Below are 15,750 nucleotides of genomic sequence, written 5' to 3' on the forward strand. Positions count from 1 at the left end.
AAAAGAGTCCATAACTTTTATTAGATACTCAAAGTGTCCATGACTCAAAGAAGTTTAATAACCACTATTTTGCAATGTTTGTTCCAAAGTTACACTTTGTCTTTCACTAATTTGCAGAACATTCCATTAGACTCTTTTCTTTCCTCTGGGAAGAATCCTTCACCTGCAGCCATTCTGTACAACTCCTCCTTGGACATGGAGGTAGATTTAGCATCCCTCTCTCTTCCCAATGGCCCATCTAAGTAATTATCTTTCCTCATATGCAAAAGCTCTGCTCTTCTGAGTCAATGCCGTCCAGCTCTATCTCTCTCATAGCGTTTTCTTTGTCATCTCAAGGCCTAGTATATAAAAATGATCACAGAATTCTGATTCATTGAGGGAAATGGGAGAGGCTGATGTGGAATGGTCTTTAGAATTTGCTCATTATGGAAAATAAACAATCAGATTTACCAAATAGAGATTTCATATTCCAGCTTTAGGGAATTTGTGAGAATGATTGTTAGTCAGTTATTTACAAACAGCACTTCTAGTTCATATTGCCCTGAGGTTGAGCACCTTTTCAAATGTTTAATGGCAATTATACATTATGTTTTGTGAAGTGCCTGTTCAAATCTCTTGCCCATTTTTCTATTGAGTTGTCTATCTTTTTATTGTTAAATCGATGAGTTTTCTTTTATTTCCTAGATACCAACCTTTGTTACTTATATATGTTACAAAAATATTTTCCTCCTCTGTGCTTTGCCTTTTTACTGTCTTTTGATAGCTTGTTATTAATTTTAATGTAGTCAATTTATAAAATATTGACTTTATGTGCTTTTTATGTCTACTGTTAAGAAATCTTACCCTATTCCAGGTCACGAAGATATTCTATGTTATCATTTAGAAGTTTTATTGTTTTACCTCCCACATTTAAATCTCATTGCTGTTGGAGCTGATTTGTGTGTAAGGTGTGAGACAGGGAATACATTTTGTTTTTTTTCATTGGACATCAAATTAAGTGTCTTTAAAGTGTTTTAGAAACTTGAAAACTGTTTATTTCATGATTTTTAACTTGTACAATGAATGTTTAATTTTACATGTGTATACAACATAATGAGTTGATATACTGTAAAATAATTATCACAATAAGTTTAGATAACATCCATCACCACACATAGTCACAAATTTTTTTCCTTCTTGTGATAAGACCTTTTAAGATCCACTATTTTAGCAACTTTCAAATATACAATACAATATTGTTAACTAGAGTCACCATGCTGTACATTACACCCCCAGGAGTTATTTATACTGTACTTTATACTTTACACTATCCTTAGAGAATTTGCTAAATGGGTAAATTTTATCAACCCATCCCCTTTCCTTATTTATTATTTTTTGTTTTTTTTGTATCATTTAAAAAATAATGACCATTATACCTGAACTAATAAAGTTCACATTAAGGTATTCTTACCAGCAAGAAATTACTGCCATAATTTTATACTAAAATTATAGAATTTATCTTTTAGAAGCTATTCAGTCCAGTTCAGGTTCTTTGCCGTCTAAGGCCCATGGCCGTCAATGCTCAGTGCTGTCTCAGTTATGAACACAGGTGAATGGACTGGGTATTTTTTGGAACTATGTTTAATGGTCTGCTTTTCATGTTTTTCTATTCAGTGATTCCTTTTAGAAATTACAAAGCCAAGCATTTTTTTATCACACCATCTAAACATAGCAAAATTAGGGAAAGTAATAATTAGAAAAAATATACATGTAAGTCAAAATTTTAATAAAAAGCATCTTGTAACTTAAAAGAACAAAGGGTCCTCATATCATTGTCCCATGCTGCTAATGATTTTCTCCTATAAATCTCTAGTCAAGTTCAACTCTAATAGCCTTGAGTATGGATTAATACCAGTTTAGTGTAGGTCTCCTTTCAGGGGACTGGACTGGTCTAAGGTTAGGTATGATTTAAAATCAATTGCTTGGATTCCTTTTGGACTTGGAACTCTTAGATTTCTGTTTGTTTATTTCTTTTTCCCAGCTAGATTATTACCAAACACAGGGATTTTGTCTTATTCACCACTATACACTTAGCACTAGGCTAGTGCCTTTTATGTAGAAGGTGCTCAAATACTGTTTGTTTGATAAATGAATAAAGGAATTATGTAGTCTGAATAAACTACATATTCAGAATGGCATATTCTTGTATGTTGGGTGGTAAATACTCCTGTATTGACAGAAACATGGCAACACCTCTGGATAGTTTGGATTCCATGAAAGATTTTGGAGTGGAAGAGGCTAAAATCCAAGCTTAAAGGGTTAGCTAATATTGAACCATCCTCAGAGCATAGTGAGCTTAAATACATACAGATAGAGCAATTTAATTTCTCACCTTTTCTATTAAGTTGGCTGGTAGTCAGTTAATAAGAGGGCTTCTGTAGTTTGGGAAAATGAAAGAAATGGTTTTGGGAAACCAAGCATGGGGAAATGGGAAGATAAGACAGTAAATTATGTCTTTCTGTCTGTCAGGGCTCCCTGGTCACTCCCCATTTCTTTCTCTTTGTGAACAAGTACATTCTGAAGAATTTCAAAGAGATTAAAATTGGGTTGTATTCTTAACCACGGTGCTAAAATTAGAGAAACACTGGTTTTAGTATTTCACAATTTTATTCAAAACTGAGCAAAGAATGAACATGGTTCATTAAAGAATGAACATGGTTTCTCAAGTAAAGAAAAAATAATATTTTTGTTATCAACAAGAGTGCTTTCCTCTATGATGATGGATAATTAGACTGGCCATAGAGTGAACTACTTGGAGAGAGTTTAATAATTTTATGATCAAGGCAAAGAATACAAGCTTAGTTCAAATAATTAAATATTTATAGAATCCTTTATTATGTTGCAAGCTGTAAAATACATGGGGAAAGGAACAACTTTTTACTCTTTTCTAAAGTAATTAAAAAAAATTTATTTTATTGGAGTATAGTTGATTTACAATGTTATATTAATTTCTGTACAGCAAAGTGATTCAGTTATACATATATATACATTCTTTTTCATATTTTTTTCCATTATGGTTTATCACAGGACCTTGTAAGTTTTTACTCTTTTTAATATTTTGATTTTGCTGGTATAAAGTGCATTTGGAAAGAGAAGTAACTTTTTATTTTATAGTTGACTTTCTGGGACACAAAAGCACAGATAGCCTTTCCAACTGCAGTGGACATGTGTTGTCTCTGCCTTCTAGCGTTCATCCTTCCTTTTGGTAACAACACTCTGACTTTCCATTAGGGAGCCACTCCATGTGGTACAAGTGGTAGTGACCCTCGCTCACTGAAACCCCTGCCCCTGAAATTCACATGTGAGCACATAACCCAGACTTGGCCAATTAGAACATCACAGGCTCCTGGCCACAGGTATTGGTTTGGAAATGGGCAAGTGAGACTCATTCCCCCAGTTCTTAACAGAGCTATTGGGAAAATAGTAGTGGTTTCTTTTCCTGTGGAGACACTGAGCTGGATAAGAGGTAAGCCTGAAATCGCTGGTGGCTATCTCTGTTGTAATATGAGGCTAGCCTATGAGAATGAAACCAACAGAGGAAAACAGAGTCCAGAGATAGAGAATCACAAATACAATTGCTGGGCACCTATGTCCCACCATGACAGAAGGAAAACCCACCCTGGACTCTTCACTTATATGAGTCAAGAAATTCCTCTCTTTTGCCTAAGCCAGTTCAGGTAGGATTCTGAGACTTGTAACAGAAAGAGTTCTGACTGATACTCATAAATACCAATGAGTCTTTCACTCGCAGTCTGACCTGGGTTTGCAGAAGCTGAGGCTGAAAGTCCTGCAAAGCCGAACTCTCTCTAGCAATTCTTGAGAACTGTCTTGATTGAAGCGAGAAAACTTATGTTCTTACTTCACTGTTATTTCTGAACTTAATGTAGGTGTGTCTACAATGCCATTATTTTAAAAAGTAAGCATGATACTCACTGGTCCACTTCCTGCCGTGAGATTCTGGAGAGCTCCCAAAGATGCTTCTTGAGTGTAGTTTCGGACACTCTTGGCGATCAAGGACAAATACATCCGTATCACGATGGAGTGCCACAGCCACTCCACGCCCTTGGGGTTGCTCTTTTCCTCTGGCATTGGCATGTCCTGGTATTGCTAACCACACACACGATGAAATCCAAAATTAATGACTTCAAGTCATTTCTATAATTCCACACCCAAACCAAGAGACCAGAAGTACTATCTTGCCTAGGGAGACTAATAATTAGCATAACAAGAAGCCCTTAAAATAAAAATGAAAAAGCAAATATGTATGATTCACAATCATTTAACTTTTAGCCCATGATGACTATTTCTCCCTCACAATACCCCATACTCACAACTTTACATTTCACAGCGAGAGAGAATGCAGAGAATCAAGCATTGACTGTTCTAGAACAGTTTTCAGGCTGCTGTTAAGCTAAAAGCTAAATTAGTCACATCCACTCTGAAGATAAGAAAAGCAGTCCTCTTCCCTCAGAGTCTTGTGAAGTTGTCCAGGATAGCATCAGGATTCTAAATTTACCAGATGTCCTCCAAGTTCACATATACCGTGATACTCTGAGGAGTAGGAGAGATCACATTCCTTCTATTTCATGAAATGCCAGTCTGGACAGCAGTCCTTCCTATGTATGGGGTTTGCTTTTCGGATGTACAAGTTTGTTTTTAGAATGTTTAAAGCTGAATGTCAGGGCTGCTTTTTTTGTGTGTGTGTGTTACGCGGGCCTCTCACTGTTGTGGCCTCTCCCATTGCAGAGCACAGGCTCCGGATGTGCAGGCTCAGCAGCCATGGCTCATGGGCCTAGCAACTCCGTGGCATGTGGGATCTTCCCGGACTGGGGCACGAACCCGTGTCCCCTGCATCGGCAGGTGGACTCTCAACCACTGCACTGCCAGGGAAGCCCAGGGCTGCTTTTAATGTTAAAACAATGCTATGCCACTGGCCATGTGGCATTAAGCTTACTTCCTAACCTGCAGGGCATAGAGCAGTATGGTTTGATGGCTAATAGTGTAAATCTGGGGCCAGATTACCTGGGATTCAATTCCATCTCCTCCACTAATTTGAATTATTCTGAATTAACCTTTCTGTACCCTCTGTGTCCTCATCAGTAAATGAGGGTATTAATAATACATACCTCATAGGGTAGATATAAGGATTAAAAAAACTTAAAATAGAGCCTGACATATACTAAGTACTCAGAAACACACACAAACACACACACACACACACACACACTTATACTTTCAAAGGCCTCCCCCAACATACCTCTTTTACTTTCCTGCTTCTACTGCCAAAACACCCAATACTTTTGTTGTTGTCAGCCTGGATATTCCGGCTTTGAATATAGATACTCTGGGAATATTTCTCTGGGAGCTCTGCCTCCAGCTGGTAGGAGAGGTTATGAAGAATGCACACACAGTTCTCTGTGGCCTGAGAAAATAGGACATGAATATTGATCATATACATATAGATATCCGTTTGCAAGTGTTATACCACAGGACCTCTTAGACTTTAGATCTTACAAGGTTAATGATGCAACAGGGTGCGCTTGGACTGCAGGGTGGCTGGGGGAGTGAAATGAGTACAGCTAGAAAGGCTAGGGCTAAATCATAAATGGTCACGAGCACAATGCTAAGAAGTAGAGGCTGAATGTTTTAAAACATTGAGGAGCAGTTCTAGTTTACTTTTAAAGAGTGTTCAGAATGATTTTAGATTTTAGGTACATTGTTTAGTAGCCACGTGGACTTGGAAAATAGGAGGAGATATTGCTTATAGAGACCAGTCAACTACAATAATCAGTATAAAAGATGAACAAACTATGACAGCAGTAGTAGCATTAAAGAGGACTGGTTAAACTAAAGAGCATTTCAGAAGTAAAATGCACAAGATCTGTTGTCCAGTGGATGTGGGATGTGAGGGAAGAGAGGAAGTCCAACATTACTCAGGTTTCTATTTTCATTTGGTAGATGGTAATAATTATTAAGAAGGCTTATACAAAGGAGTAAGTTCGGAGATGAGGGAAGAGATGAATTTCATTGCTGAATATGTAGCATTTGGGCTCCTTTCAAATATCCACAATTGTTAAACAGTTAGAAATTTGGGTCTGAAAGTAGGAAAAAAAATGAGGCTAGATAGATATTAATATTTATGAGCATGTATGGGAAATCTTAAGCTCAGCAAATCAGTTAATAAATAAAGCCAAACCCAAACAGCTACTTCAAGAATACTCTGAAGAGTCTTACTAAGACAAAATAAGTAATTCAATATGAGAGACATCTAATTCTTGTATCACCTTGTCATCTGGCTGGTAATCTGCAATGGTTCCTCTGACATAATGGACCAGTGAGTCAATCAGTCCATCACACCTTCTCATCACTTTCCTCCCTTCAGGGCCAGCTGAACTCATGTTTCTATCAGGAAAAACAAACAAACAAATAAATGATCAATCATAAGACAGGCAGTGTATCTAATAGGTTTTTGTTTCAAAGTTTCTTCCAAGAGTTCGGAAAACTGGCAAATTTGTCAAAGTATGACAGACTTGTCCTGGGATCAATAAATCATCAACTGTCTATGGTCATCAAATCTAGACACAACTTGTAAATATATTCATAACACATTATTATGTCAATAAAAGTCTTCTGTCTACTTCATTCCAAGCACCAAGGTCAGAGCATTATTTATTTAATCTTTACACCATTTTGGAGAGGGTATATAAATATATGAGGAAAACATTTTGCAGTTAAAAGGAGACCAAATGGCACATTAGCCATAGCAATATATATGTCCAAGTCCCAACTTGTGCCATGCCTTAATTCTAAGTAACTTAAAGCTACTTAAATTCTCTGGGCTTCAGTTTCCTCATTTGTAAATACAGGGTGTTTGACTATATTATTTGGAGGTTTTGTAGGTTTCAGCATAAACTGTTATTGACAAATATTAAACCAAATGATTTAAAATGTGATAATTCTATAATTAAAATGGCAGAGTGATATAACGAAAAATGCAGTTTTACACTGTGTAAGACCTAAGTTAAAAGCATGACCTATAAACATCTTTGCAATTAGTCTATTTTTTAAAAAAATAAATTTATCTATTTATTTATTTTATTTTTGGCTGCATTGGGTCTTCGCTGTGGTGTGAGGGCTTCTCACTGTGGTGGCTTCTCTTGTAGTGGAGCATGGGCTTCAGTAGTTGCGGTGCGTGAGCCTACCTGCTCCATGGGCCTAGCTGCTCCGCAGCATGTGGGATCTTCCTGGACCAGGGATTGAACCCGTGTCCCCTGCATTGGCAGGAAGATTCCTAACCATTGCACCACCAGGGAAGCTCTCTATTTCTAATTTGGCTAAGCCATGACACCTTTCTATAAACAGTGATTAAATCTACAAGTGCAAGTTGCTTCCTTATAGAGACTGAAGCTTATCAAACACAGCAAAGTAATACATTTAGAGATTATGTTTCAGATTCACATCATGTTTATATTCTGGTATTACTGTTACTATGTTCCTTTGCATTAAGTTCTTCTTGTCGGCATTAACTATTTACAAAATTTTGTTTTCCAAAAATGTTAACAGCTCCATCAACAAGAATGGCAAAAGAACAATGCATTCAGGTTTTTAGAATTTTGAGAACCACCCTTATTCCCTTTTGTTAATTTCACTTGCTAAGAACTATTCCTATAAATTTTATCAGACCAGTTCCTTTCACTGGTAGGTAGAACATTCAAAGCATATTCTTTTTTTTTTTTTAGTTTGCTCCTTTTTAAAAATTTTATTTAGAATGCCTACTTGTTGAAGTTGGCATCATTTTACAGATTAGAAAAATTCAATTCTTCTGTCTCTGCAAACATTTATAATAGGTTAGGAATAACAGATTAGAAATGTAATACATTACAAAACAGTTGCCTATGACTATCTGTACATTTACTATGCACCTTAAGGAAAAGAATTTGACAGTGTGCTGTACTTACACTGCAGATAATATCCTTTTATTCTATTTTACAAAACTGACCAGTGGTAGTGTTTGAATTTATAAATGGCCATTAAACAGGATATTTAACTTAGATATATAATTAGCATGCTAAAAAGTGAAAATTTTCAACTGAAGTTCTGTGGCTCACAAAGCATACTTTTTTTGTGTATGTCTCAGCGTGATTCTGAACATTGAAAGAACTACAATTCTAAGAAATTTTTGGGTAGCATTTTCTTCTTCTTTAAAATATTACACTAAGTGATTTAAAAAAGTTTCTGTTCCCAAATACTGTTTTCAATACATTTTGTCAAAGAACAAATGTGCCCAGCATTATATCAAGAACTGCAGGGAACAAGGGAGGAGTATCCAGCATTGCACCCTGCTCCCAGGGAGATCACATCTATAATACTCGACTGTTTTTAACCCATGAAAATGCCATTTCATAATCCACCCTAATAGTTGAGGAGATAAGACAAATACACCTAAAACTAAGGATATGCTAATAATTTAGTGGTTGCTGAATTGATACAATGAGTTTTTGATTTTAACAAAATCCCTTCTGTGACTTTGGTTCTCATTTGAGGTTTCTAATGTAATTATTCACGTCCTATTTTTCACTGTACCTGAAAGACTTTAACAGTCTATTAAAAAAAAAAGATAATGAATGGGCTCATAAGCTGTAAATAAAACCATTTTTCCTATAGTTTTTTTTTTTTCAAGAAATGATTATTTGAACCAAGATCCTCTATCTACTTTCTGAGCCCTTTAAGGTCATGGGATCTTAAGAAGCTTGACAAAACTGAAAAAGCATCTTTTACAGTCTCCTTATTTTACACATGGAGAAACTGAGGACCAAAGAGTTTAAGTTGCTTTTCCTGGTGAGATTAAATTACTGGTGAAGTCAGGATAGGAGAGCTGTTCTTTATTCTGTGCTAAGGGTGGCTCCAGAGTAGAGCAAACCTTACCTAACATTCATTCAGTCTGCCATTTGTTTAGCAAGTACCATATGTCCCCCAACTCCAAGACAGCGTTATCATATTTTAAAGCTCCCTTTGACCTTTTCAACATCTGGCTTTGAGAAATGGCAGTAGTTTTAAAATTGCTTTGACAAATCAAAAGGTCTCTCTCCCTAGCTAAGCCCACTACATACCTTGCAGATGGATGACTCAGCTTTGTTTAACTTCAAGTCTGTTTATTTTGGGTGAGAATGGTAATTCAATTTGGCAGTACTGCCAGTTCACACACACTAACTGTTGTCTTGTAGTCTGGTATTATCCAGACTCTACTGGCTTGAAATGGGACTTATCAGTGGTTCCTGACAGTTGATACCTTTGCTGACAGAAAGTGCACGGAACCCCACTGCTTCAGTATTTGCTCTTGCATATCAAAAATAGTTCCTACCTTACTCAACTACCCAGAAATATGAATGATAAGGGTGGATTATTTTATAGCAATACATCCATGAATAGAGGTCACTAGTCAGAAAGGAATTTGTTATTGTATCACTCTGAAAACAATCAGAAATTATTAGAAAATGATATATTCATCTTAAAGTATTTTTTAACAGTTAATACATAAGATTTTTGGAATCAGAGAATTAACATGGCCAATCTTAGGCAGAATTGATCCTTTTACACTGTATCTCCTGAGTCCCGAGAAACATTTATCTATCACTGTTTCCTATATGCAGCCCAATAGAGGTTTAATCTGGAAAACTATCTCAAAACTATACATGAAATATATCAAAACAATTATCTTGTTGAAAAGTAAAAAAGAAAGAGCATAAAAACCACAGTAGTTACTCAATAAAAGTTGATTATCAGAGTTACCAATGAACATATTGGAAATGTTTAATTCAGTGTCTATGGTTTGAATTTGATTAAATGAGTCTATTTCCCCTGGTATAATCTAGCAGAAGTCTGAGTAAATATGTGAGTACCTTTTAGGAAATTAGAACTGCACACTGTTGTATACTGAAATTTAAATACCAGGTCCTTGGGACTAGGGTTTTGGGGTTGGGGCCTCAGGAGGAGGTGGGTAGAGAAGGATGTGAACTACTCTAAACATAAAAGCAGGACTGTTTCAGAGCTCTTCACCTTCACTGGGCCTGAGTGGGAGGATACCAGCACGAACTGTGGCTTGTGTTTGATATTAAGAATAATTTTTCTGCTAATATGACTTATAAAGGGTGAGAAAAAATAGAATCTGAACCTCTGTATGTCTCTGAACAAAACTTCACATATTTAGGAGGCTTCAGGTGATTTATCTGAAAGCAAATCAGTGATTCCTGACTTTCTCCAGGACCATTTATCTCACACATTCCTGAGTGTCACAATGAAAAGGAGAAAAGAAAACCAAACACCCTGGAACTTGCTAGAATTAAAATAAAGAATTGTCTTTGTTAAGATTAAGGACAGTGTGACTAAATTTGTATGGCAAACCAAACAGTGAACAGTGTCAAATGATAAGAATAACTGCAATTTAGTGTGTGCTAGACATTATTATAGATACCTTGCAAATATTGTTTTTACAAAATTCCTTAAATTAGGGTGTGCTAGAATCTCATACAGAACCCTGACCTATGACTGTTGTTTAAAGTCAGAATTACCTGCTTCTAATGGGATTTTTAATGCCTCTTCCATAAAAAGTTATCTGTGTGGGGCTACGTGCAGGCATGTTGTCAAATACAGCTAGTCTGCCAGCACTGGAAGGAAGTTTGTTATAACACAGAATGTCCAAACTTGGGGTATGGACAACTGGCCTGGTGAAATGATGAGCTAATATGAAATGTTTAAAGTAAAAGGCTATAGTTAGTTACCAAGGCATGAGAATGGCAGGCAATAATAAGGCAGGAGTGAATCTTTTCAAGACATTTCACCAACAAGTAATTCTAAGATACAGAGATTTTTATTAAAAAATGGGGCTATTTCTACTGATAATAGGTGGTTTCCTACTAACATACAATTTACATGTGTATTAATGTGACCTGTCTTAAAGGTCTAACCAGCATACTGAGATAGTGAGCACCACAGTGGTTTTTAAAAAATTGTGGCTGTATCTTCATTTTCATCAATAATTATAGGCTTCCTAATACCATGTGTTATAAATTATATCCCAAGTGGTACCAGTCAATTAAGTGCTTGGTCCAAGTCCATTCAAAGACCCAATAGGTACTTGATAAGACACTGGCTGATAAGGAGGCATCCTTCTTCCTCTGGTTATTTGAGATTTAGGTCTGGGTTTTTGTTTAACTCTCAGCTGATACATATCAAACAGTTGGGCCTTGTCTGTGATTAACCTAGAGAAAACAGCAGAGGCAGTTTGTGGTTGCACAGAACAAAAGGGGAGCCTCATTTGAACTGGCAGAGGAACAAAAACTCTATGTCAAAAGAAGGGTTTGTCTGTTATTCTGAGTCAACATCAGATCCTGCAGGTATCCGCAAACATCAGCCAAAGTCAGCTGTTTATTCTGCAAAAGGAAGCAACATTGGGAATAGAACAAAGCTGTACAACTTACACGTCTTGTTCCTTCCAGGACAAGGAACATCAACTTAATAAAGATGTGTTAGCATCTATTACACATCAAGAAACTAGAAGGTGTAGGAAGAGAAAATCTATCCTTAAAAATCCTTTCGTTCTGCTTTCCTACATTTTCAGGTCTTCCAAGTGTTCTGAAGAGTGAGTTCAGAGCCCCCTGTGCGCAGCACATGAGGTGTTTGACGGAAGCGGCGGCAGCAGGCGGCGGCGCTTCAGCGGCGCGCTCGGCTGGGCCCCTTCCAGCTCCTCTGCCCCTCTCGTTCACGTCCCCCGGCTGCGCGGCCACCATGGCGTCCAGCGAGGAGGACTGCACCAACGGTGGCGCCTCGGAGGCCGGCGAGGAGAGGGAGGCCGGCGAGGAGAGGGAGGGAGGCCGTGGGCAAGAGGAGGCGCCGGGGCTTGCTGGCCACCGCCTGGCTCACCTTCTACAACATCGCTATGACCGCGGGGTGGCTGGTACTGGCTATTGCCATGGTACGTTTTTGTATGGAAAAAGGAACACACAAAGGTTTATATAAAAGTATTCAGAAAACACTTAAATTTTTCCAGACATCTGCCTTGCTTGAGGTAGTCCACTGTTTAATTGGAATTGTACCTACTTCTGTGCTTGTGGCTGGGGTCCAAGTGAGTTCAAGAATCTTTATGGTGTGGCACGTTACTCACAGTGTAAAACCAATATAATTTTTTTATCATCTTATATCCTGTTGGAGTTGCTGAACTTCTTACAATATACGCTGCCTTACCATATGTGAAGAAAACAGGAACGTTCTCAATAAGACTTCCCAATAAATACAATGTCTCTTTTGACTACTATTATTTTCTTCTTATAACCATGGCCTAGTATATACCATTGTTTCCACAACTCTACTTTCATGCGTTACGTCAGAGAAGAAAGGTGCTTCACAGAGAGGTGATTGTCGAAAAGGATGATTAAATGATCCCTACAACAAGGTGCTTTTTCCAGAATAACCAGGATTACCTGAGTCCAACTTTTAATAACAAGAATAAACAGCTTCATGGAAAAAAAAAAAAAGAGTCAGTTCAGCCAAAAATCATCTGGTTGGTCAGCAAGAGTCATTTCCCCTTGACTTAGCAGGCTGTTCAAGGTAGAATGTCAAATTCCATTTTAAATGAATTATAACAACAAACTAATTTTAAAAATATGCCCAGGAGCCACTGGAACTTGAGTAGACATTCTTAACACCTAAAGGAGAAGTTTGGGATGCTAGAGTAGGACAGATGAAGATGCTTAAGATCTAGAATAGAATAATATGGTGCTCAGACAGCCTGTACCTCCAAGATAGGCATATGTTTTTTAAAATTTATTTTTTATTGCGGTAACATTGGTTTATAATATTATACAAGTTTCATGTGTACAGCCTGATATTTTCTACTTCTGTATACACTACAGCATGCTCACCACCAAGAATTGTTTTCATCCTTCACCATACAGTTGATCTCCTTTATCCATTTAACCCTCCCCTGCCCCCTTACCCTCTTGTAAGCACTACTCTGTTCTTTGTATCTATGTGTTTATTTTTGCTAGGTTTGGTTTGTTTACTTATTTTGATTTTTTGACTATTTTTTATAGGAGTGAAATCATTTTCTACATATGAGTGAAATCATACAGTATTTGTCTTTCTCCATCTGACTTATTTCACCTAGTGTAATACCCTCAAGGTTCATGACGGCATAAACTTTAACCACAGGATAGCAATAAAGTCATCAGTGGCTTTATCCAAATATATCAACTCACTTTTTTTTGATGAAGAATTTTTTAAAATTTAATAGTAGTTCTATGACAGTATTAATGTTTTTGGAAAATGACTTCGAGTGTCATAAGATACAGTTAATAAGACACTACCTTCAATTTAAGATACACACAGAATTTTTTTTCCCCCCCAGTACGCTGGCCTCTCACTCTTGTGGCACCTCCCGTTGTGGAGCACAGGCTCTGGATGCACAGGCTCAGCGGCCATGGCTCACAGGCCCAGCCACTCCGCGGCATGTGGGATCCTCCCAGACCGGGGCAAGAACCCGTGTCCCCTGCATCGGCAGGCGGACTCTCAACCACTGTGCCACCAGGGAAGCCCCACACAGAATTTTTAAACATGAGGATGCTTTAAAAAAAATCTCTGACAAAAATACACACTTGGTTTCAGCCTAGCGCTGCAGATATTATCTGTTGCAGAGGGAGACAGGACCTTTGTGGAGAGAACTGCCAGATCACCCTTGACCAAGTGACCAAGCTTGACATCATGGATAATAGGCCAAAAGGATACCATGACACCCAACAGAAGTACACAGCATCACCCCCAACTTTTCTTACTAAAAAGTTTGACTTGAATCTAATCTTGAAGAAACAATTCAATAAACCCATACTGATACAGTCAAAAAAAAAAAATCTCTGATAAAGACATTCTTGGGAATTTTGTTTTCTGTTCAAGACTCATCTCATAAACTAACTGATGCAGAAAAACAAGCAAATACAGTCCTCTTGATATAATAAAAATTATTCTTCTGTTTCCTTCGCTGATTCTTCTTCTTCCATATTATCCCTATTCATGTGTTTTCTTTTAACAATTATCCCAGGGGGCCTGGACCCAAAGTAGACAAATGATATTTATGAACTGGTTGGTAAGAATGAAGAATTTCCTTGGCAAACTGAAATGTCATATAATTTCTGTGAAGTACAACTTTTAATCTGGGCCCACCTGCTAAGGACACGAATAAGATGGTGGAAAATTTACTCTGAAGAGTGGGGACCTTTGCAAGGAGGCTGCTTAACATTTCTAATGAGACAAATATTCTTTAAAACATTGGACTCAGGGAGACCAGACAGGGGTGACCAGGTAATCATGGCCATGTTTGCTTCGTTTGTTTGATGTGTCTGCTTTAACAAGTTAATTATCGTTGAGAGATTTAAAAATGACCTAAAACCCCTGAGGCTTAGTTTATAAAACAGTTGTTTTTAAAAATCACTTATACCTTTTAAAATTACTTAAAGAGAAACTTACACAATAATTTAACTCATTAAGCCACGTTTGTTTGTATATCTAAAATATTCAATGTATAAAATGTGATTATGACCAACAGAGTAATATGACTAGAAATACTGCCAATCCCATTATTTATGGACTTCATATTGGTTATGTTTATACATCAAATGTTAAGAGTTTCAATAATTAACCAAATAACTGAGGATGAAGTTGATAATTCAACTTTTTATTTCTGGAAAAGTCATTCTCCAGACTGAACTATCTGGATACTTCTATCAGGTTTCTGTGTTGTTTACACTGTCTCAGCTAACATTCTTCTAGTTTATGTTAAACTATTTTCTAGAAGTGAATAACCACATATTTAGATTATGGTTTTAAAAAATATATACACTACCAAACATAAAATAGATAGCTAGTGGGAAGCAGCCTCATAGCACAGGGAGATCAGCTAGGTGGTTTGTGACCTAGCTAGGAAGGGTGGGAGGGAGGGAGACACAAGAGGGAAGAGATATGGGAACATATGTATAACTGATTCACTTTGTTATGAAGCAGAAACACACCATTGTAAAACACCAATAAAAACGTTAAAAAAAAAAAGTTCTGGCCTGCTTTTAAATCTATAGTCTTACAAAAAAGGAAAATACTTATTTGATAATAAGGGAAATTAGACTCTCATTTAATTATCTAATTCTTAATTATTTAAATAACTAAATAGGATTATGCACAGACATAGACCAGATAAATCCTTCTCTGTTAGGAGTATTTAGAATAAGGGATAACTGAGCAAAGGTAAATAGAATGAAAAGCATAATTAAGGAAATTCAGATTCAGCAAAGTTCTGAAGTTTGATATCCAGATATACATAAAAAATGAAATTCAGGAACACAATGACATGTTTTATTGTGCAGGAGTAGATAGATATAATTGAATATATTAAAAATTTACAGGGAGATATTATTTTTCCAGAAAGTAGCTGGTATTGATATTACCGAAAATCTTGCCCTTAACCCAGAGGCTCAACAGGATTAAGGCTGATAATTATAGCTTTTCTTTCTAAATGTAGTTTGCTTCCTCTGACCACTCCCCACCTTAGCTAGATTTATCATAAGTGACAATGGAAGTTTCTTTTAAGACATCATAAATTTTAGTACAAATAACTATATTACACATTCATTAAAATACATTTACTACACTATGACACATATAGGAAAGAGT

General features: G+C 36.9%; 1 protein-coding gene and 1 pseudogene across 1 annotated transcript in view; one reads left to right on the forward strand and one right to left on the reverse strand.

The window, feature by feature from the left end:
* Positions 1-15,750, reverse strand: part of PKP2 (plakophilin 2) — a 90,568-nt gene that overhangs the window by 13,453 nt on the left and 61,365 nt on the right. Inside the window, exons 7-9 of the mRNA XM_007452197.1 lie at positions 6,324-6,441; positions 5,297-5,461; positions 3,973-4,146 (exon numbers count right to left, since the gene is read on the reverse strand). Coding sequence (XP_007452259.1) covers positions 3,973-4,146; positions 5,297-5,461; positions 6,324-6,441 — 457 coding nt within the window. The remainder of the gene's footprint in view (positions 1-3,972; positions 4,147-5,296; positions 5,462-6,323; positions 6,442-15,750) is intronic.
* On the forward strand, positions 11,707-12,217 carry LOC103085406 (very-long-chain (3R)-3-hydroxyacyl-[acyl-carrier protein] dehydratase 1 pseudogene; annotated as a pseudogene).

The sequence above is a fragment of the Lipotes vexillifer genome, unplaced genomic scaffold (assembly GCF_000442215.2).
Source record: "Lipotes vexillifer unplaced genomic scaffold, Lipotes_vexillifer_v1.1 scaffold1, whole genome shotgun sequence".
Taxonomy (NCBI): Eukaryota; Metazoa; Chordata; class Mammalia; order Artiodactyla; family Lipotidae; genus Lipotes; species Lipotes vexillifer.